A 23,600-nucleotide genomic window follows, 5' to 3' on the forward strand; every position below is an offset into this window, starting at 1 on the left:
GGTTTACCTCCTGACCCCAAAACACACAGAGGGGTTTGTGTGAATGTATTGTTCTTTGTCTGGAACTCATCGTCAGATAAGGTGTGACTGAGAGGCTGCATCCTCAATGTGCTGTAGAGGAAGTGGTATCATGCATGGTTCAGGTGTTGTGTCAGTCAGATGAGTTCTTCACACAAAGGACAAACGCAGTCTAACCAGAGAAGAGCAAAAGGTCACATGATAAGGTGACATCAAGATCAACTTCTGAAAAGACATGAATAGACAATGGACGCACATGCTAGACAGGTTGTGCACAATAAAGTTTATGTTGAGCTGTACCCATTGAAATGTCTGCTCTAAGCATAAACTAAGAAGTAAATTTCCAGTACACGTATCGGCCGACCTGTGTTTTCTTGCTGAGTCAGGAGTGCTCGCAGGTGATTGGTCTGGATGCTGCCTCGGTGCAGGGCCAGCCAACAGATCCAGGAAGAAGCACCTTTATAGGAATTTCTACTCTCCCTACACATATGCTTCTTTTTTTTGTCTGTTTTTTTTGCAAAAAATCCATTCTAGGGTAAAGAAAACAACAATTTAGATTAAACACTCCTATTGAAAACATCACTAGGGTTATAGAATATATCAATTCCACCAAACTCTTTCACACTGGACCTTTAAAGTATATTCACTGAACAAAATGTCTGAAAGAGATGAAGGGGGCAGCAAAGACAAATGAATGGAGGTGTTATTGTCAGGGATGGTGGAGTATGTGAGTTTCTAAACGGATGTGGCCCGGGGGGAACATTTTCGCCTGCTTGACTTCTATCGATGAGTTTTCCAGGTCTCTGTCGATCTCTGCTGGAGACCCTCCACCACTGCAACATGTGTCGGATTTCTATCAGGCACCGCGGAGGCCACCTGACGCGACGGCGCTCCGAGTGACGAAGGACCCAACAAACGGCGGCTCGTCGTCGGCTTCCTGGAGAAACAGAGAAAACAGTTTGAATCAATGAAACTTTATCCAGCAGAAATCCGACGCATCTTATTTAACACAGCGGTAAATATGTCATAGTTACATTCTGCAGCTTGTGCGCAATTAATGGGACGTTGTTTTGAACGCGCAGTTTGTACGATGCTAAGTGAAATGGCTAGAAAACCCGAGGATGCGTCATGAAGAAGTGGCGCTTTGTATGAATGGAGGCTCTGGAGCCCGCTGACTGCATGTGTTCTCAGTGTGGCCTTTACACGATTTCTACGCGAAAGTATCACGTTGCGCGATGATAGCTAGCGCGCGATCTAAAAGTTAACGTTGCAAACACTCGCGAAAGTTCGCTCGCTAGGCTAACGTGAAGTAGTAGTCAGTTAGCTAGCGTTAGCAATGCTCATCGGTTGCTAGCATGTAAACAGTCATGTTTCTGCGTCCCCTCGGTGTTTCAACCCTCTGCTAACTTCTTAAAGCTTCACCTTGATGAGTTAATTAGCTTGGAAACGATTTGTTAGTTTCTCTGCGACACTTCCTCCTGCCTGGTGTAACTTCGAGATGTTTGTTCAAACCCAGTTAAACTGTACCCAGCCACTGGTAACCCGAGCAGGTGCACAGTGTCCTTCACCACAGGAGTGTATTTGGCTATATTTGAGTTCACACAGTGTTGTTTCTCCCCTCTCCGTATCTCCAGTGTTAGCCGGGCCGAGCCCTCAGTTTGCTGCCCCTGAAGGACCTTGTGGGGAAGGAGCCACAGAGAAGGAGCCATGTTCCTGTACAACATCACCCTGCAGCGCGCCACTGGCATCACACATGCCATCCATGGAAACTTCTCAGGTGAGTTGACCCCGGGGTGCTGCTGTCTGCACTGTTCTACACACTTTCTCCTATAGTGCATATTTTGTACGATCCTCTTTTCACTCAGGTAATTGTTGGCTTGCTCGTTGAAGTCTCTGTTTACATGTCTGGTGGATCGTTCTGTAGTCTGACGGGATATTTGCCTTCTTTTTCTGGATGTGTATATTTGGGTTTATTCAGCTGATGCACAGGCCTGTTAATTTTAAGTTTTCAGATGGCTTGGCATGGCTTTTCTTTTCTATGACAACACTCCTGACTGTAGTATCAAAACACGTGTGTTCTCATGGCTTCAAATAATTATTCTCTTCCCGTCTTGGGAAACTAAGATGTTTTTTCCACAACTGGGGTTTGATGTTTAAAATGAATCATGATGGTGTCTCATTGTGTGGTCATTCTCTTAGCATTAGAGACACAACGTCATAGATTTAACTTTTTTCATGACTAAATATTTTCATTTGTAGGTCATTTGGACTTTACACTTTTACACAGAACATCTAATGGCAGGAAAGTAAATAATATAGTAAAGTATTGTTTGCATAATATAGGAAATGTACACAAATATATTATAGTTCCACATGTCATTGAACTGTTGGATCACATTAGTAGAGCACAGAAGAGCCTGTTGTGGAGACAGATGCAGGGTTGTACAAAGCATTATGACACAATTGTTGTAGATATGATGAGTTTTCATGTCTCTTCTCTGACAAGTCTGAAGAAATATTGAACATCTCTGATCTCAGCACAAGTTTACTCACTGTACATTAACATGCTCCTCGGACGGTCCCATTTCCTGAGTTGTGAAGTCGTCATTCCGACCTTGGTGTGTGTTAATGAAGTTGGACCATGTAGGTCGTACCTTTATTATTTTTGATTTGCAGCTTATGCGGTTTATAGAATGTGGCTTTATTTCATGACACGAGGAGCCTTCAGGACAAACTATTCAGAACAATTTAGTAAAAGTCTCCTGGGCTTCAACTATAATTTGCCCCAGTCTAACACATGAACATGCTGAATACTTACATGTGTTGTATCTATTTTGGTAGGAACCAAGCTGCAGGAGATTGTTGTTTCCAGGGGAAAGATCTTGGAAATAATACGTCCAGATGCCAACACGGGAAAGGTGCACACTCTGCTCACAGTGGAGGTGTTTGGCATCATAAGGTCTCTGATGGCATTCAGACTCACAGGAGGAACCAAAGGTTTGTAACCAAGGTTTCTGCTGAGCTTGCATGCATGTAACACATCTCTGATAGGTATTTTTGGTTACACACAGCAGGGCAAAAAAAAAAAGAAGGTTACATCACTTGTCAGCTGTTGCACAAGTTGGCTGGAAAGGATAGCAGGAGGCACAAAGCTATCACATGTTGGAGACTCAAATGTGGAGCAGGGAGGAGCCTTGCTTGCCAAAATCCTGCAAGTGGGGACAATGGAAATTTGATCAGCCAGATTTGAAATATGGATTTGTTTAATACTGGATTCACAGCTTGTGGCTGTAAGATTAAAAAAAAGTATGAGACACACACAAGTGTTGTAGATATGATGAGTTTACATGTCTCTTCTCTGACAATTCTGAGGAAAGATTGAACATCTCTGATCTCAGCACAAGTGTCAAGCCCCTCAAACGGAGACATGGGAAAGTTGTTAAACATGGATTATAAAATGGCATTTAAAACAACCATTAAGATCCAATGTGTATTGGTGTATGTGTTTAGTTAGATTTTGATGATTACTTTTGACGGGGGAAGATTTCTCTCCGATTCCCTTTAATCTAATAATGAGATTAAATGTTTGATCTTGATTTTTGTAACCTCAGAATAAACAGTCAATCCTCAGAATTTCTAGGGCAAAGGTATTTGTCACAGGTACCGTATTTGTATGTTGTGTATTTATTCTTGCCTGGGTTTTTTAGATTACATCGTTATCGGAAGTGACAGTGGTCGCATTGTCATCCTGGAATATCATCCATCAAAAAACATGTTTGAGAAGATCCACCAGGAAACATTCGGGAAGAGCGGATGTCGGCGTATTGTTCCCGGACAGTTTCTGGCTGTCGACCCAAAGGGCAGAGCCGTTATGATAGGTACGAACATCTGAGAGTTTACACTTGTGTCTTTCATTAGCAATAAACCCAGAGCAGAACATCCTATTAGCAGAAAAGAGCAAGTATTGTTTGCGTAATACAGTAAATGTACAAAAATGTATTATAGCTTCACATCATGTCATTGACTATGTTTACCAAAGTCAGTAAGTACTTTTATGTATTTCTTACAAACACTGAACTGTTGGATCACATTAGTAGAGCACAGAAGAGCTGTTGTGGAGACAGATGCAGGGTTGTACGATTACAAAGCATTATGACACAATTGTAGATATGATGAGTTTTCATGTCTCTTCTCTGACAACTCTGGAGAAAGATTGAACATCTCTGATCTCAGCAAAAGTTTACTCACTGTACATTAACATGCTCCTGGGACAGTCCGTATCCCTGAGTCGTGAAGCCGTTTTCCAACATAAGTGTGTGTTAATGAAGTTGGAAAGCAAAATGTGTTTAGAGCATTTAAACCACACCTTGATACCTATGTGTTTCCTTGTCCTGTCTAGGAGCCATCGAGAAACAGAAGCTGGTTTATATTCTGAACAGAGATGCAGCAGCGAGGCTGACCATCTCCTCCCCACTGGAAGCACACAAAGCGAACACACTGGTTTACCACGTAGTCGGAGTCGACGTTGGCTTTGAGAATCCCATGTTTGCGTGCTTAGAAATGGACTATGAGGTAAGGGCATGAAAATCCAGCATGAACAGATTATAAGAACAGACACAGCCCTCAAAGATCACACGCTGCTGCAGCTGTGATGAGGGTGTCATGTCTCTTCTCTACCAGTGGAGAACGCCTTTGATCTCATCACATTTTTCTATTCATCCTCAGTGTCTCACGCTGTTATCGAGCTAAAATTGACGCACTTTGCCAAACTCTTATTCTGTTAATTCTGTCTGTGTCCAGGAAGCTGACAACGACCCAACAGGAGAAGCTGCTGCCAACACGCAACAGACTCTAACCTTTTACGAGCTGGACCTCGGCTTGAATCACGTGGTCCGCAAGTACAGCGAGGCTTTGGAAGAGCACGGAAACTTCCTCATCACCGGTAGGTGTTTGTGGTGACACACATCGGGGCATGTTTCAGTAGTTGGCTGGACTGTCAAATGTGGAGCAGAGAGGAGCCTTGCTTGCCAAAATCCAACAAGTGGGGAAAATTGAAATTAGATGGGACAGATTTGAAATATGGATTTATTTAGTACTGGATTGGTTTTTCACGCACAGGCGTGGCTGTAAGATTAATAAACATTAGCAGACAAACATGTGTTGCAAATATGATGAGTTTTCATGTCTCTTCTCTGACAACTCTGGAGAAAGATTGAACATATCTGATCTCAGCACAAGTTTCAAACCCCTCAACACAAACTTCCTGAAACAAGTCCCACTTTGGTTACACTTTTTAGTCTTGACAGGCAGAAACAGATTTTTGGAAAGGTTGATGCAGACTCCCGTGCTACCTACTTATTCATTTCAGTCCCTGGGTTCTTCCCTTATTTGTCACGCTCTGATCACAGATACTGTGAAACAAACGAATGTCACGAATGGAGGATTATTTCTGATGCAGAGCTATAATATTCGTCAGGGTGGATGTTTTTTTCATTTATTCATTTAAAAATGAAAACATTTGTATGGACGTAGCCCAAAACACATTTCAAGAGCTACTTAAAGTAACAAGGGGAAATATTCGAAAGTAGAAGAGCCCCTCCTGCTTTTGGATTCCAGCTGTGTAAATCATGACTTTTCAAAAGAAACGCACCCACCAACTGCTTGTCTCTGTTCAGTTCCCGGTGGTTCCGATGGGCCCAGTGGAGTTCTGATCTGCTCAGAAAACTACATCACTTACAAGAATTTTGGAGACCAGCCTGACATCCGCTGTCCTATTCCACGACGCAGGGTGAGAAGTTAACACAATACCACATCGTAAAAAAAACAATGCTTTATACTTTCACACTCTTTGTGATGTTTTTATGAAGGCTTTGAATTCTCTAATTGAGTGATGTTGTGAGGCAGTTTAACGATTTCTGTGAAATGAAGTATTTCCCTGTTTATGTGAAAGCTGTCATGATTTAGTTCATCCCAATCCATCTGTGTCTGGTTACTTTGGTCTCTGTATACACATCTATTTTCATTCTGCTATTCCCTCCTAATCTGTCCCATCCTCCAGAATGACTTGGATGACCCGGAGCGTGGCATGATCTTCGTCTGCTCAGCCACTCACAAGACCAAGTCTATGTTCTTCTTCCTGGCCCAGACGGAACAGGGAGACATCTTCAAGGTTACTCTGGAGACAGATGAAGAAATGGTGAGCACTGATGGGAAAGAGAAATTGGGATTAAATCGTCACTTAGTTTAATCAATAGATGAATCCTATCATTTTTAAACTGTCTCAAACTATTCACAAAATACTATCAGATGATCCTCAAGTAGGAGTGAGCTTTCATTTATTTGGTCTCATCAAGAGGAGAGAAAAAAACATGATAATTTTCAGTTTACACTAATTTAAATGAGACTTAAAGGTTTTACTACAGTCAAATTGAATATTGAACAGAAGTAGTGTATACCACAATATTATAATATGTAATATACAGTATTATACCGTCTCTGATACCCATTGCTCTAAAAAATGGGATGTAAATGATGGTTAATACTTCTTACCCTGAAAAAGTATCACAGTTTAATTTATGTTATGAATAATACTGTGTTGTATCGTAGGTCACAGAAATCAGGATGAAGTACTTTGACACGATCCCTGTTGCAACAGCCATGTGTGTTCTGAAGACTGGCTTCCTGTTCGTTTCTTCAGAGTTTGGAAACCAGTGAGTATCATGCCGTGCATAAGCTTTTGTTTTATTTGTCATCTTGTTGTTCTCCTCATATTGTTGAAGTTTATTTGGCTTCGGATGTCTCCGATTTCATCAACTCATGTTTATTTTTTTCTCTGATCTCTAGTTACCTTTACCAGATCGCTCACCTGGGTGACGATGATGAAGAACCTGAGTTCTCATCTGCGATGCCACTGGAAGAGGGAGACACCTTCTTCTTCCAGCCTCGTCCCCTCAAGAACCTTGTGCTGGTGGACGAACAGGAGAATTTATCACCCATCATGTCCTGTCAGGTGAGTTTTGGTTTATTGGGACAGATTTCGAAAAAGCAAAGAAAGATGGAAGCTCACCGTCTGTTGCTCTTTTTTTTGACAGATTGCTGATTTGGCCAATGAAGATACACCTCAGCTGTATGTGGCCTGCGGACGAGGACCCAGGTCTACTCTCAGGGTCCTTCGTCACGGACTGGAGGTACATACATATAGTCTTTGTAACATGTATGCAGGTGCACAGACAGACATGCGTCTGTTCTAAAATCTCTCATAGCGCATTATGTCTCTGTGTATTTGAGATGGAACATATGTAACCAAGGGAAGACTATTTGTTTGTTAGGGTTGTCAAAATAATGCAATAATTTAGATTCACTGAGAGGAAAATAATGTTCAACCAGAATTAAGCAGATTATTAACGCTGTGAAATCCCTTAGCCCCATAATGGATGCAGGGATGTCATCTGACCTAAGAACATTCAGACCTTCCTGTGCCGCAGTGGAAAGCAAAAACTCCCTCAAGTGGTGTATTAAATATGACTTATAACATTATCCATGTTGACACGTTAACATAAAGACCAGTTTGATTCAAACTGAGCATGTGAGATGCCTCCAGGTATTAATCACACGGTAACATCATTGAATCGGGTCATTACGGTATTATGATTAATGATCAACGTTATTCCTCTTAATCTCATCTTCCTCCTCTCTCAGGTTTCAGAGATGGCTGTGTCCGAGCTGCCCGGTAACCCAAATGCTGTGTGGACAGTGCGTAAACACGTGGAAGGTAATAACATCACCCCAACTTTTCACCTTTCAAAAATTCCCTTTTAGGCTGATGTAAAAACACAATTTCTTTAATTATTTACCTTATTCTATGTTGTTTGATTGCATGCTAGCTACCAGTTACTCCAGACCATTTCATGTTTATTTCCGTCTTTGCCTTGATGTCCATAATTGACACCACTTAACCAAAACCAGTGTTTAAGTGATTTCTGGTGACACAGAAACAAGGTTGAGTAAACCGCAGCTATAGCCAGTTTCACTTTCTGAGGACATTTTAATGGGATTTAAGAGACTACAAGTTTAAACACATCCTCAATCCTAAAGTGCAGCTAAACTAATAACCGCCTCAGCCCCACTGAATTTGTCTGTGTGTCCACCTGTCAATCAATATAGGTTGACAGTAATGTTTTAACTTTTTCTTGATGGATTGGCCCCTTTTTTTTTTTTAAACATATCTTAATGAAATTGTTGTAGATATGATGAGTTTTCATGTCTCTTCTCAGACAACTCTGAAGAAAGATTGAACATCTCTGATCTCAGCATAAGTTTACCAAGTTTTACGATAAACCACTTCCTGAGTTGTGAAGTTGTCATTTCGACTTTGGTGTGTGTTAATAAAACAAACTTTTTTTTAATTCCTGGACCAGAAGAGCTGCTGCTGTAACAAATCCTCCAAACTTATAATTCCTCCATGTTTTAAAAGTTTCCTCAATCAACATTGGTAAAAAAATGCTGATTTGTTTTTTTTATTCACCTAAGTCTTTTTTAACTGTTCTACAGTTCAGCTTTACTTTTGAACAAGGATTTAAAATTGCCACAAACGCTGAACAACTGTAAGTCACAGGTTGAACTTGTTAGAGGTCGACTCTTTACAGTTGCTGTAACCTTTTGACTGTTAAACATGAACTCCTGTGCAGCTGTATCCAAACAGAGCCTGTCTACTTCAGCTCCGACTGGCCCTAGCGGCGGCAGCTACGCACATGTGCATTTCCAAGCTGAGTCTCTTTCTCTTCCCAGAACTGTCATCGTCTTTGGGCCTTGGGCCAGAGGTTCAAGTGTCTTGAAATAGTCAAACATTGCATTTTCTAAATAATTTGATAGGGCGGTCTGGTTTTCTGGCGTCTGCATGCAACAGGCTGTCTGTGTTCTTTCTTCAGAACAGTATCAAACCCTGACATTGTTTGTCTCCAGTAAAGTTCCATTTAACTTTGGAAGAATATGCATCGCAATTTAAAGCTTTCACGTTTTCTTTAACTGTAAAATCAAACAGGACCCAGAACCTTGTATTTATATAGTGCTGCTTAATCCCCTGTGGTGAACACACATCATTGTGTTTTTTTTATCTACAAATTGATCCAAGTTCACTTTCAAGTGGAGGAAGTGAGCGTTGTGTAAAGCTGTGACTTTTGTGGTTTTCTGTTGCTTAAAATAAGGCAAAGCTGAACCCTTGCCCGCTTGTACATTAAAATGTATGCAAAGTCTTAACAGATGTGAAAAACTCTGCTTCTATCACTAGACGAGTTTGATGCCTACATCATTGTGTCTTTCGTCAACGCCACTCTGGTTCTGTCCATCGGAGAGACTGTGGAGGAAGTGACAGATTCTGGGTTTCTGGGAACAACCCCCACCCTCTCCTGCTCACTGCTTGGTGAAGATGCATTGGTGCAGGTGAGTGAATAATACATTTGAACCTTTTCAACATATTTTTAGCTTTGACTTTAAGACACACACAGAGAAAATAGACGTGATGGAGAAACATGACCATATACAAATACCTGTAGAGACTGAGAACATTGAGCTGAAATGAAAGAACTACAAAGAATATGGGTAAATACGTTTTTCCATCTTTATTTTCTCATCACAGGTCTACCCAGATGGCATCCGCCACATTCGAGCAGACAAACGTGTGAATGAGTGGAAGACTCCTGGTAAGAAAACCATTGTCCGCTGCGCGGTGAACCAGCGGCAGGTGGTGATCGCCCTCACTGGAGGGGAGCTTGTCTACTTTGAGATGGACCCGGTAAGAAATGAAAATGTGACAACCAAATGACTTGATTGTAACTTAAGAATTGATATTACAGACCAAAAATAAATTTGTCTAGTTGACCATAATAAATACAGCAGAGAAAGGTGATGACTGAGGTTTATAGTAATCAGTTTTCTCTGTGTGTCTCCTTCGTCTCTCTAGTCTGGCCAGCTGAACGAGTACACAGAGCGGAAAGAGATGTCCGCAGATGTGGTTTGCATGAGCCTGGCTAACGTTCCACCTGGTGAGCAGCGCTCCCGGTTCCTGGCGGTTGGACTCGTCGACAACACTGTTCGAATCATCTCCCTGGACCCTACAGTAAGAACAGCAACAGTTAATAAATTAAATAGATTCTCAGCCCAAAAAGCAACACCCAGATAGTTGGTGATGTCCATCTCCACAAGTGCTTGTGCATCTGTAATCGCTCACTTATATATTTTGATGTAAGCCTGTTATTTAGTTTAAGAGACTGACACTGGAAACTGGCAAATAATCATTTGTTTATTTGATTGCAGAATTGATTTGAAATGTAACGTAATGAGAAGTTATATGCCTGCTTATTGTGACAGTGATGTAAATAGTGAAATAACCGAGCATTTTATTGGTGAAGTATTGATGTCCATAATTGACACCACTTAACCAAAACCAGCGTTTAAGTGATTTCTGGTGGACACAGAAACAAGGTTCAGAGTAAACCGCAGCTTTAGCCAGTTTCACCTTCTGAGGACAGTGAAATGGGATTTAAGAGACCACAAGTTTAAACACATCCTCAATCCTAAACTGCAGCTAAACTAATAACAGCTTCAGCCCCACTAAATTACTCTGTGTATCCACCTGTCAATCAATATAGGTTGACGGTAATGTTTAAACATTTTCTTGATGGATTGGTACTTTTTTTTTTTACATATGTTAATAAAATTGTTGTAGATATGATGAGTTTTCATGTCTCTTCTCTGACAAGTCTGAAGAAAGATTGAACATCTCTGATCTCAGCATAAGTTTACTAAGTTTTACGATAAACCATTTCCTGAGTTGTCAAGTCGTCATTTCGACTTCGGTGTGTGTTAATAAAACAAACTTTGATTAATTCCTGAACTAGAAGAGCTGCTGCTGTAACAAATCCTCCAAACTTAGAATTCCTCCATGTTTTAAAAATATAGTCCAGCCTTTAAGTCAGTTCTCTTTCATCAGAAGAAATCAGTGCTGAAACTCACTGATTATTTATCTCACAAAAGATCCAATAGCCTTCAATGAACCAAATCAAATGAAACGTGACATATGTTTTTAATAGGAGGAGAGTTTATTTGTAGTCACATTGTTTTGTATGTTGAACCTGTTCTAACCCTGTGGATCTTTATCACGTTCAGGACTGTCTGCAGCCGTTGAGTATGCAGGCCCTTCCTGCCCAGCCGGAGAGTCTCTGTATCGTAGAGATGGGAGGTGTTGAGAAACAAGATGAGCTTGGAGAAAAGGGAACCATTGGATTCCTCTACCTCAACATTGGACTTCAGGTATTTCTCATTCACAGACATGCGTAAATCTCTTAGACAGTCACATCTACTGTAGATATTTTACTTGGAGTGACTTTTCATAGCAAATTAATTCATGTTTGCCTTATCGGGCATTCAGGAAAAATATTAACATTGGTTTATGGAATATCTGCAACATCTAATAATGTCTAGCCAAACCAGGTCTTAACCCTCCATCCAGTACATTCTACAGATGATAATAAATAAGTTCTTGTCTATTTACATTGGTCATTCTCCAGGCTGCTCAGAACCATTTCTCTTGATATATATTTTCGATTGTGCCGTCTAAACTTCAGTTTTTTTTCTCCCTTTCTCAGAACGGTGTGCTACTGAGAACTGTTCTGGACCCAGTCACCGGTGACCTGTCAGATACACGAACACGCTACCTGGGGTCACGACCTGTCAAACTCTTCAGAGTCAGGATGCAGGGGCAGGAAGCTGTACGTGACTCAGCAAATACATACAATCAACAGTATCATAATGCTACATCATAATGTAGTGTTTTAACTAAATACAAAACACTACATCGTTTACTTTGTATTAGATATAATTTGTTCGGAATCAGCATAAATGTGTAAGCCTTAAGAACCTGTAGATATGTGTTTTTTGACATTTAAAAGACCAAACAACTTATTATTATTAATAGTTATTAGTTATTAATCATAAATCGAGGATGAATCATAGTAAACACTTTAAATTATAATTTTGCTTTTTGACAGGTGCTGGCAATGTCCAGTCGCTCTTGGCTCAGCTACTCGTACCAGTCTCGCTTCCATCTCACCCCTCTATCATATGAGACTCTGGAGTACGCCTCTGGCTTTGCCTCCGAGCAATGTCCAGAAGGTATAGTGGCCATCTCCACCAACACACTGAGGTATGGACTGCTGTTGGTACATGTCATCATGTAGAAGAGCTCAGTGGAGATTTGTTAATCTACTGTATCTTCAGAGATGGCAGTGACTGACTTTCCTTTCCTCATTCCTCACATAACTATCTGTCCGGCAGAATTTTGGCTTTGGAGAAGTTGGGAGCCGTCTTCAATCAGGTGGCCTTTCCTCTGCAGTGCACTCCCAGGAAGTTTGTGATCCACCCAGAGAGCAATAACCTTATTGTGATCGAGACTGACCACAACGCCTACACGGAGGCGACCAAAGCTCAGCGAAAGCAACAGATGGCTGAGGTAGGAAGTGCAAACTAAATAAAAAACTATTTTAATCCATAGTTCTCGACTAAAACCATAGAATAGCTGTTCTCTATCACTGAGGGAACTATGACAGCACAAAGTCATCATATGCTTGAAATACTGTGTTGCCCCTGCAGGAGATGGTGGAGGCTGCTGGGGAGGATGAAAGGGAACTGGCCGCCGAGATGGCCGCTGCCTTCCTCAACGAGAATCTCCCAGAAGCCATCTTCGGTTCGCCTAAAGCTGGAGCCGGGCAGTGGGCCTCAATCGTGCGACTGATCAACCCCATACAGGGCACAACCTTGGACCAGGTGCAGCTGGAACAGAACGAAGCCGCTTTCAGGTGAGAAGGAACAAGGTCACAGATCCAGTTTTCATCTATTTTAGGATTGAATGAACACAGATTAAGAAGTAAAGGTGGGAGTCCAAACCAAAGCAGGGCTCAGTGTTCAGAGAATAAAGTGTTCATGTTTAATTCTTAGAAGAAGCAGAACATTTATTACCATGAAGGAAGGAAAAGATGGCTATTAACACCGGGTCCACCCTCCTCTTTAGTGGAGGGTGAAGGATTTAGTGAAGCTTTAAACGATATGAAATAATGTATATGTGTATATATATATATATATAAAGGCGCTAACCCTGAAGAATCCTCAAATACGTAATGTTTCGTTTTGAGAAAATGCTGCTCTAACCAAATGTCATCAATCTTACACATTCTTTCATAATTTACTTATTCTCTGTTTTGTTTATTTGTTGGAAAGAAATTCTCACTTTTTCCCCCATTTCCATGTGTTTGATATATTTCAGTGTTGCAGTGTGTCGCTTCCCCAACACGGGAGATGACTGGTATGTTCTGGTTGGTGTAGCCAAAGACATGATTCTCAACCCCAGATCGGCGGCCGGAGGCTTTATCTACACCTACAGGCTCACTGGTGGCGGGGAGAAGCTGGAGTTTGTGCACAAGGTGGATTAACTGACACTTTTGAATGAATGTAATCCTTCCTTCCTTCCATCCCTCTCCCTCCTTCTTTCCTCATTTCTGATTGTTAAATGATTTTAGCTGCAGTTCTTTTAGTTTTCTTATTAGATTTTATACCCTTCAGGCAGAAGATTTTTACCAAGGCACATCTTAAATATCTCCTGCAGATTTATTTTTGCAGATTTATAGCAGCTGATTTACTCCAAACGTTGGAATTATTTGTTAACATCACATTTCAAGCCAGATAGTCAAGCTCTTATAATTTGAGCTCATCCTGTTGCCCTTTCTTTGCCTGTAGGTGGCGACCCCTGACTTGTTTGTATATTGTGACTGTCCTAACTGCTGCTGTCACTTATGTGATGTGCCGCTCAGTGCCTTTGACTGAGGCTGGGAAAGTTACACTTGTGGAGAGACTGTGTTCAATTGATGAAACGGGAGATAGAAGGTTATTGTTTGAGACGGCTGCTGGGATAAGGATTGGTCATGAGGGAGGAAGGAGTTCAAACGGCAGAACTGAGAAGAGTTTACACGAAACACAGATGTTACTGCTCCCGAGGCATTCCCCCAGAAACTCAAGCAGGGTGGAGGTCAACAGCCCACATGCATTTGTTACCTGATGTGGATTAACTGGGGGAGTGACTCATGAGTATTGTATTGCACAGTGGTGTTAACCACTCAGTTCATATTAAAGGAGTTTCCCAACCACTTAACCAGACTGGATGTTTAGGAAACTTTTACTCATGCACTACACTGGTGTATCATAAAGAGAGGAATATGCTGTATGATGTAGTTCTGTCTGTTTCCATCAGACATGAGAGGGAAAAGGAAGTCTCAGAGGACGAGAGGTCAGGGTTTCATCCTGCAGCCAGATAGTCACTCAAAACCCGAGAGGAAACTAGCTAGACTCTGGCTTCAAATGATGGTTGAGATGCCCAGTATCTAGACTAGTTTGGGATGACCACAAGGTGAAAGCAGAAACCCCTAAAAACTCAACACAGTCATGGGAACGGTCTACACAAACCTGACCAACTTACTGTCCGCTGCAGCCAGAGGTCAAACAGGGCTGTTGTGTTAATGTATATAAGCTACAGGGAATCAGAAATAAAGGTCTAGTAAAAGCCTTCCTCAGTCACGTAAGAAAAATGTGTCAATAAAGCAGCTTGACCTCAGTGAGACTGCCGGGCGTCGCAATTGACCCATGCAGTCATTATTTATCAGTGACAAGTGACTGATTGCCGATGAAAGTGTGTTGCGACTCCAGTCCACAGTCAGAAGAGCAATCAAGTGACACATTACACTTTTATTTATCTGAATTCTGACGTCATTCCTCTCGTCCTAACGCCAAAACCACAAATGTTCTTGTAAATGATCTGAACACATCGTCTGCTCTACGGAAATGTCATCTCCTTTGTGTCACCGTCTTAGATCAACATTACTCCACAAGGAACTCAGTTGATCCCATTCATAAAACCACATAATAATATGTTAATGACATTGCAATATTCCTTATTACTAATGCAGTACAAGTTGCAGATTTAGGCTTCTTTTTAATTCGCCACAACCTGTTGTAAATGTGTGTTGAGCTGGTTAATATCAAATTAAAACCAGTTAAGCTCCTGCACTTAACCAGATGGGCCAAATTTGGAAATTGAGTGAACTCTAAAGGTCGTGTCAACAACTATACAGGTCAGTTATTGGATACTGGCACTGCTGCAGCCAATCATATAGAGAAAACAAATCATATTAGTGGTTTATATTCTAAAGAACATTTGCTGGTGTTGGATTCCTGTTATCAAAAGAGGATCTGAACCTTTCTGTCTAAAAGCTGTGTTTAGTAACACAAGCTATTCTACAAAGCTTCCTCCAAATGTGAATTCTCATCAAACCTGCCCAATTAAATTTGACAATGTGTTTTATTAACCCTGTGTTTTGATTGGCAGACCCCAGTAGAAGATGTGCCTTTGGCCATTGCTCCATTCCAGGGACGAATTCTGGTGGGAGTTGGTAAACTCCTGAGAATCTATGACCTCGGCAAAAAGAAGCTGCTGCGCAAGTGTGAAAACAAGGTAAGCCTCAGAGATGCTAAATACACAAAAGGCACATTTGTGCATGTCTGTCGTCATGTTCATTTTTCTGGCTCAAAATGAGGTAGATTGTGTTCATGTGTAGAGTTCCTTCAACTGACCTCTTTTTATAAGCAACATATTTTTGGACTTTAACCTTCAACTTCTATGACAAATAGGCCACCTTTTATGAATTAAAGAAAAGGCTTTTGTGTAATAGTCACCCAACTACACTACAAGGGGCCTCCTGTGAACTGTAAATGAAGACAGACGTCTTAGTGTTTTCCATTAAGACACCTGTCTGGGTCTTGTTGAGGGCTGCACAATGTGATGTTGTTCCTTGTATGTTCCTTGTAATTCTCTAAGCTGGAAAGAAACACTACATTCAGCTTCATCCACACCAGCACTGATGAATTTAGAAATGCATCTTTTTCACTCTGTATTTGTTGCATGTGAATGATGTCCAAGCTCCTTGAAGAGACTGACTGGTGGACTGGATGTAGCACTGGTAGTGTTTAGAAACACAAGGTTTCACTGACCCACAGACTAATTGATCGGTCAGGGACAACATTCATATCCTCTGACGTAATAAGCTTATTCTCACCCGTTCAGTTGACACTGCAGTGTGAACAAGTCTGTAACTAGATTCATTTAACCTCATATCAACCTTTTAAAATAATAATAAATAACACAGCCCAGTTCTTTATTTAGGTCACGTCTCAGGGTTAACTAGGAGCTGCACACAATTATCAGAAAGTTCATCTTAGAAATTAGTTAAAATTCACACAAACGTCCAGACAAATAAGGTTTAGACAAGAAATGTAATAATATTTACATATAGTAGCCTGAATTAGAAAACATTTACTATTGGGTTTACTACACTTCCTCGCAGAGCGTACTGTTGCCATTAGGATAAAAAGAGAATCTCCTTCTGTGTTCTTACATCGGGTCCTGCAGACTTAATACTGGGGGTGAAAATGGTACTGCAGCATGCAAACCTATTTTAGTAGACCTTCAAAATAAAAATTATCAGCCTGTAAATTGAATGTACAATATAAATATATATATGTGAAAGATAAGCTCTTAAAGATTATGATCTGAATGAAGCACACAGCCCTGAAGACATGGTCTCTTTTTGTATCATCAGTATTTCCTTGTGTGTGCGTGTGCGCATACACACAATGAGACAAATTAAAAACAGGTGGTGAAAATGTGCTGTTTAATAAAAGATGTTTAACGATGATTTTATTGCTTGTTTCGTAAAGTTTACAGACATTTTATGAGGCCAAGTTCCTCAAGCCTTTAAACACACAGAACAGCTGCTGTATTCAGTGAAAGCTGCACAACTTGCCCTGTGAAGGTGCAGCGTGGTTTCACGCAAACTCTTCTATTGCAGACGAGATACACAGTTTGCATTTGATAACACATTCACACACGTATATATGTGTCGATATCGAAATACAGATCATAAGATTAATTCGGTAATTGGCCGTTGTACAGTTTCCTTGTGTCACTGTATAGGTTTTAATTAGTAACTCACTGGAACAATGATCTATGAATGAAGTCACGACTGCTACTGCTGCACATTAGGCAGCTTGTTGAACAGAGCTACAGGTTCCCACAGTATCACACACTGTGGATAAAGATGGTCGATGCATCTCCACGTCCTCTATATATATCCAGAAATTAAGCAAAGTCTCCCGAATACAAACTTTGCCAACTTGTCGGCGGATGGAGATGGGCCATTAACATTGAGGAGGTGGGGTTTATGACCTTTTAGTGGGAATGAATCTAGATGCTCATCAATCTTTACATACAGTTTTTGCACAATGTAAATGTTTAGTGTGTTTTTAAACCGACTTAACAATGTGTACTTTGTTGATTCTCCTCCACTGTAGCACGTACCCAACCTGGTGTCTAGTATCCACACCATCGGCCAGCGAGTGATTGTCACAGACGTCCAGGAGAGTCTGTTCTGGGTTCGGTATCGACGTAACGAGAACCAGCTCATCATCTTCGCCGATGACACGTATCCCCGCTGGGTGACGACGGCCTGTCTGCTCGACTATGACACCATGGCCTCTGCCGACAAGTTTGGGAACATCAGCATCGTAAGTTCATGGACAAGGATTGTTAGGAAAGTGTATGTCTTACTTGCTGTAATCATTTAGAAGTGTCACCCTTTAAATGAAAGACAAGACACTTGATGTCAGTCTGGAATAAGTCACTCTCCGGGTTCCCATGAGATCTTGAAATACATACGTTTTGTAATAGTTATTAACCTTGATCCGTGAATTTGACCTGAAAACCCCCTTTACTTGTTTAAGAAGGTCTGGTACCCCTGCACAAATGTCTTCTTGCAGAAATACTGAAAATATCAAACCCAATCAAAACAAACATTGAATCCTCTTCACAAATCTCTCAGACGCAGGGTTGGAAAAGTTCCTAACTTCAGTGGGATGATAAGAGAAATGTATATCCTCATTTTTCATTTCCTTTACAGGTGCGTCTTCCCCCCAACACCAGTGACGACGTGGATGAGGACCCCACTGGAAACAAAGCTTTATGGGACAGAGGCCTCCTCAATGGAGCATCGCAGAAGGTAGAACTCAACAAATTCTTCTTCTCGTTAAAGGCTGCTGCTGAACTTCATCAGCAGTAGTGCATCTCCTAAGCTGGTTTTAACAACTAACTTGTTAAAACCACTAATTGAAGAGCAGAGTGTGAAAGAAGTTGCTTCAGGCATCGACGTGTGTCAGGAGGAAAAACTGACGCGGTTGAGGTTGAACATGTGAAACGATTCAGGTCAAACTGCTTCTGCAGCTGAAATCTCCGTTGTGCGCTGGGCTCTGTCCTGATTCACTCATCTGTCTCCTCCACTGCTCAGACCGCAGACACAACACACATGCTCTCACACAAACTGCACAACACTGTAAACCACAAGTTTAACCTACTCGCAAATGCAACACAACTCGCATACACAGCATCACATATCCCACATTTCAAGCCTGGTCAGAAACTGTTTAGGTAGCAGATCAACTGGGAAAGTCCCTATAATTCAAAGGTTTTCAGTTGGTCCCAGTTGCCTTTATGACAGTGTTTGACTGCTATTTCTGCCCGAGCGCACATTGACAATTTTATTTGAATGTTGAAATGTACCGTGTCTGTTTTTAGATGCTGGGGTGGTTGCCTGGATTTTTCCTTTATTCAAAAGTGTGTGTGTGTGTGTTTTCACATCTGGCTGGTTGAACTTAATAAACCTGCATGTCTTGGCTAAATGCCGTCTTACATTAGATTAGATGCATTCCTCAGTTATTTGATTAATGTATCTCAAAAGATCAAGAATGCACAGCTGTCTGTTGAGCAAAGTGAAAGGACCGACTGTCCTAACCCCCAAAAGTCAGTGTGTGAGGAGCGTTTCTGTCACGTTGTTTCCAACCGTTTCTCTTTATTATTATTATTATTATTATTAGCGTAAGAATTTCAGTTGCTCGTCAAATTTCACACCATTGGATTGTCTAAGCATGTTCTACACGTATTTAAGGTCACATACACCTTCACATACACCTCACAGGGATTCACCCTACAGCATAGGGGACAGAAGTTGGTTTTAAATTACTTTTTTGTTTGGATTTAAAAGAATTAAGTAATCACAACCTCATCCATCTTCTTAAATACTTCAAAAAGATTTAAATTTAACCTGTTGAAACATGAAAGAACTCATAAAAGTGTTAAAGCTTTTTTTAAACTGTCATTAACTGGCTCGTCTTCTTTATTGAACAGTTTTACACTTGCACAAAATATTTTAACTACTTCTCACGTTAGACAGCACTCTGGCTCGAGCAGAGAAAACCTTATGGAAGTTTCATTCAGGCGCTAAAAAACTGCAGATGTTTTGACTGGCCAATAAACTGGAAAAGGATTCTTCCTGCTCTGGAGTTTTATGACATGGATCAATTTCACAGAGCAGCATTGTCAAACTGGGTTCTGATCAAACAGGGACAATAGATATTCATTGTCCCCAGAGGATGCATCCTCTGACACTGGTGAGCCCCTGATTTTTCTTGCGGGTGACCTCTGGTTGTTTAGTGCTAAATGTCCTGACAACCCGCTGGTGTGTGCAGGAGTCTTGTGCATGTGGTCGTGGTCCCCTCAGGATAAACTGCAGTAGCTTCAGTGGCCTCCACTGTTTGTGTGAGAGGAAGCATGAAATCACATTAACATGTCGACCCTGGTAAATCGTGTACCTGCTTCTTTGTCACTGAGCCTCATTCACAGGCTGGGTCCTCAGGCTTCACTCTGAATGTTAACAAACTGTTGAGTCCCCTGAGAGAATGAAAGGATATTGGTGATGACCACGGCAGTAAAATAATATATACATGACTTATGTCAGTGTGCAGGTCTATCAATTCTCAAAAGGGTCCATTTCTTCCCCCTGGGGAGATGACTGCTCGTTTCCTTCATGTTTCCCATGAGAGGAGGCTGTGTTCTGTGAATGCATCGTCTGCTTGGATCTGGGACACTGAAGTGATTTTACTGTAACCGTGCTTTGCTGGTCCCATGGCGTCAGCGTCATGCACGACCTTAATACAGTTTGCTGAGTGCTGCCCAATGCCATCTTTGTTTTCAAGGTTCGTCCTGATTGTTGCATCTAATTATTGGTTAAGCAGTATTTTTTTTGACTGTTTATTGGATTAGGTCGGACCATCCGGACCAATTTCCTCTAGGCAAAGGATGAGTGTGTGTTCTCTGACCTTAAAACAGAGTCTGCTGCTCTTGTATTTTATACGTCCATGCAGCGAATGATCTTAGGACCTGAATGACTAAAAATTGACATCTGATATAATTATATATGTATGTGTGTCTAATATCTTAAGTGTGCTCCTTGTTTCCCGTGCTGTATGTTTATTTATGTTTGTACGTACAGAGTATATAGGCTTTATAATTGTTTTCATTTCATACCCCATAGAGACAAATTGAAAACAGAATTGAGAAGATTTTCGTTTGGAGGAAATGACCATGGCCTGACATGCAGCCAGGCTAGAATGTGTTTTATTCATAATTACAACAGTAATACATTTTTATTTGTAAAGTGCTTTTCAAGAACTTTTAAAAATAAATTGTAATGAGAATCATCTTTATGTATTTCATAGTTGGTTTCTATGTATTGATTGTCTCAGCCCAGAGGATCCACCGCGCGATTCAGAAACCTCTTATTTCCACCACAGGAACTTTCTCCAGGAACTTTTGCATTTCCACCGCAGGGACCAAGATCTAAATTATGTTTAGGGAAAATCTTTCTACCCCCAAAAGTCCCTGCGGGTGTAATTTACTAGATATTTTAGGGTGTTCCATCTTTGTTCTGTCTTTTAAAACATTGAAATATTTTTTGTTGCGTGTCCAGCAGCAGAAGCTTATAGTTCTCTCTCTCTCCAGGCTGAGGTGATCGTCAACTACCACGTAGGTGAGACCGTGTTGTCTCTGCAGAAAACCACTCTGATCCCCGGAGGTTCAGAGTCCCTGGTGTACACCACGCTGTCTGGAGGCATCGGCATATTGGTCCCATTCACCTCACATGAGGTAAGACGCACAGATTCCACACGTGCACCGGTTGTAAGATGCTAAATCATCATTCTGGCCCAGAAAAGTCTCATTGGATATAACATTTAATTAACTTGATAACTAAGAATGTTTCTGTTTGCCCTTATCCTTATTTTCCGGTTCTCTTAATCTTCTTTATTGTCTCTGCTACTTTTCTCCAGGATCATGACTTTTTCCAGCATTTAGAGATGCACATGCGCTCCGAGTTCCCTCCACTCTGCGGTAGAGACCATCTCAGCTTCAGATCCGCCTACTTCCCAGTAAAGGTTGGTATCTGTTGTTAAAGTGAATCAGGTTGTTGAAGCTGAGCCCATTTCCTCTGGAAGGATACGGGAGGTCCACCGTCAAAAAGTGTCCTCACAGTTATACAAACTTCTGAGTGAGTTTGTGACGAGACTCTAACAAATGAATCCTTCTTGTCTCTGTCTCGTCTCCAGAATGTGATCGATGGAGACCTGTGTGAGCAGTTTAACAGCATGGACCCTCACAAGCAGAAGAGCGTGTCAGAGGAGCTGGACCGGACCCCCCCAGAGGTCTCTAAGAAGCTGGAGGATATTCGCACACGTTACGCCTTCTAATTGTACACGTCTCTCTCCCCCCCTCCCCCTTTTATTGTCCATCACACCTACCGGGACTCAGGACACAGATTGAAGGAGACGTGCAGATGGCCGTGTGTCTTGTAATATGAAATCATGCACGATGTCAACTGCTTGTTGATCCCTCACCTGGCACAGATGTAACATCGGACCACTCAAAGATTCATGTGCAGGAGCCGTCACCTGCTCAGCGACGTGATCACAAAACTTTTCTCACACACAAACTCGTGTACTGAGAATTTTGTGGCAGTTTTTTATTACACCTCTGTGCAGTGACGCACACAAAGCCACAGTTTCACAGATTTAAAGCGGGAAGTCCCTCAACATCGCGTACAGATATGTGAACAACCTTCACACAAACACACACTCAGGAGTGTGAACAGAATTCACACGCACTCATGCATAAGCAATAGTCGTCTGCTCATTTCGAGAACATACTGAACCCAAATCCTCCGTCATCTGCAAGCGAGTGAATATCAGCTCACATGAAGTCGAGTCCTCCATCTCTGGTTTTCAGCTAAATATCTTTTTGTATGGTGTGATCATTTTAATGTGTATTGATTTAGAATGAGCTGTGGTGATGCAGTTCTCCTCAGCCCCCGGCCCGACCCGGGTCTTTAGCCGTCGCCCGGATCAGGTGCATCAAACGGCATCGACCTCTAACTAAGTCGAAGCCTCAGGCCGCGGAAGAAGCGTCGCCATCCTGTGGCATTAGAGGCCCGGTGAACTCAGACTAGATAAGTGGGTGGAAGAATACTGAAGGTTTGCACTGGGTGTTGTTCCCCTCAGTCCAGTAAATTCCCAACCTCAGCCACAGACATTACATTCCACAGTAGTCACTGAATTTAGGGGTTTGTGGGCCCGGGGCAGTGGTCTGTTTTGTAAATAAAGATGTTTTTTTTTGTACTTTATAACGGCAAGTGTTTGTATATCATTTCATGCCCGTGTGTGTGTGTGTGTGTGTGTGTGTGTGTGTGTGTGTGTGTGTGTGTGTGTGTGTGTGTGTGTGTGTGTGTGTGTGTGTGTGTGTGTGTGTGTGTGTGTGTGTGTGTGTGTGTGTGTGTGTGTGTGTGTGTGTGTGTGTGTGTGTGTGTGTGTGTGTGTGTGTGTGTGTGTGTGTGTGTGTGTGTGTGTGTGTGTGTGTGTGTGTGTGTGTGTGTGTGTGTGTGTGTGTGTGTGTGGGAAAATCTCACACACAGGCTTCATGACTATAGGACATCTGTCTCAGCCGTGAACACGGTACAGGACAAGAGATGTGATTTCATTTTCCTGCCAACAGATGCAACAGAGTTTCTGTGGCGTCTGAAGAAGTCTACAATCTGAAATAATCCAAATCATTGTGTACTAGATTTTGTGTTTTATTGTAAATCTTTAATTAGTTATGGTTCGCTTATCACTTCTGTCTCGCTTTAAAATTGGTTTTGTTCTTCAAGAGAAGTTTTAGCAACATGTATAGTTTTTAATGTTTGTGTTCTTTCTTAAATAAGTACAGATATTAGTACTGTACACTTACAAACAAGAGCACAATGTGTAACTGAAACAAACACCATCAGATAGGATTTCTATAGTTTCAGAATGTTTAATTCAACTTGCCTATTTACACCTTACCTCAAACTACGGGGAAGTATGACTCATTCAGTAATCTGATATTCCCTCATATCTGTTGTACTTGACGTGGATTTAAACTTGATTCATTTTATTCCTAAATAGTATTTAACTTGAAGTTAGACTTTTTAAGCAACCTGCAGAATCCCAGTCAGTGGCGCGATGTAACAAAGTACATTTACTCCATTACTGTAGTTTGGTACATTTTATGCATATATCTTATATACTAC

The 23,600-nt window shown here is 41.4% G+C and overlaps 1 protein-coding gene across 1 annotated transcript; it reads left to right on the plus strand.

Moving 5' to 3' along the window:
• The first annotated feature begins 890 nt into the window (after positions 1-890).
• Positions 891-22,679, plus strand: sf3b3 (splicing factor 3b, subunit 3). The gene is made up of 27 exons (XM_062390047.1): positions 891-1,033; positions 1,653-1,795; positions 2,860-3,015; positions 3,726-3,896; positions 4,418-4,590; positions 4,819-4,960; positions 5,694-5,806; positions 6,077-6,214; positions 6,625-6,728; positions 6,862-7,027; positions 7,110-7,205; positions 7,717-7,789; positions 9,305-9,456; positions 9,653-9,808; positions 9,977-10,132; positions 11,182-11,325; positions 11,661-11,783; positions 12,063-12,217; positions 12,349-12,523; positions 12,664-12,869; positions 13,334-13,490; positions 15,446-15,571; positions 17,467-17,679; positions 18,072-18,170; positions 21,005-21,148; positions 21,331-21,435; positions 21,607-22,679. Exons 2-27 carry the CDS (start codon positions 1,726-1,728, stop codon positions 21,745-21,747), a joined length of 3,654 nt encoding a protein of 1,217 aa, XP_062246031.1. The 5' UTR covers positions 891-1,033; positions 1,653-1,725; the 3' UTR covers positions 21,748-22,679.
• Positions 22,680-23,600: the final 921 nt, after the last annotated feature.

Source organism: Platichthys flesus, chromosome 6 (genome assembly GCF_949316205.1).
Source record: "Platichthys flesus chromosome 6, fPlaFle2.1, whole genome shotgun sequence".
Classification (NCBI taxonomy): domain Eukaryota; kingdom Metazoa; phylum Chordata; class Actinopteri; order Pleuronectiformes; family Pleuronectidae; genus Platichthys; species Platichthys flesus.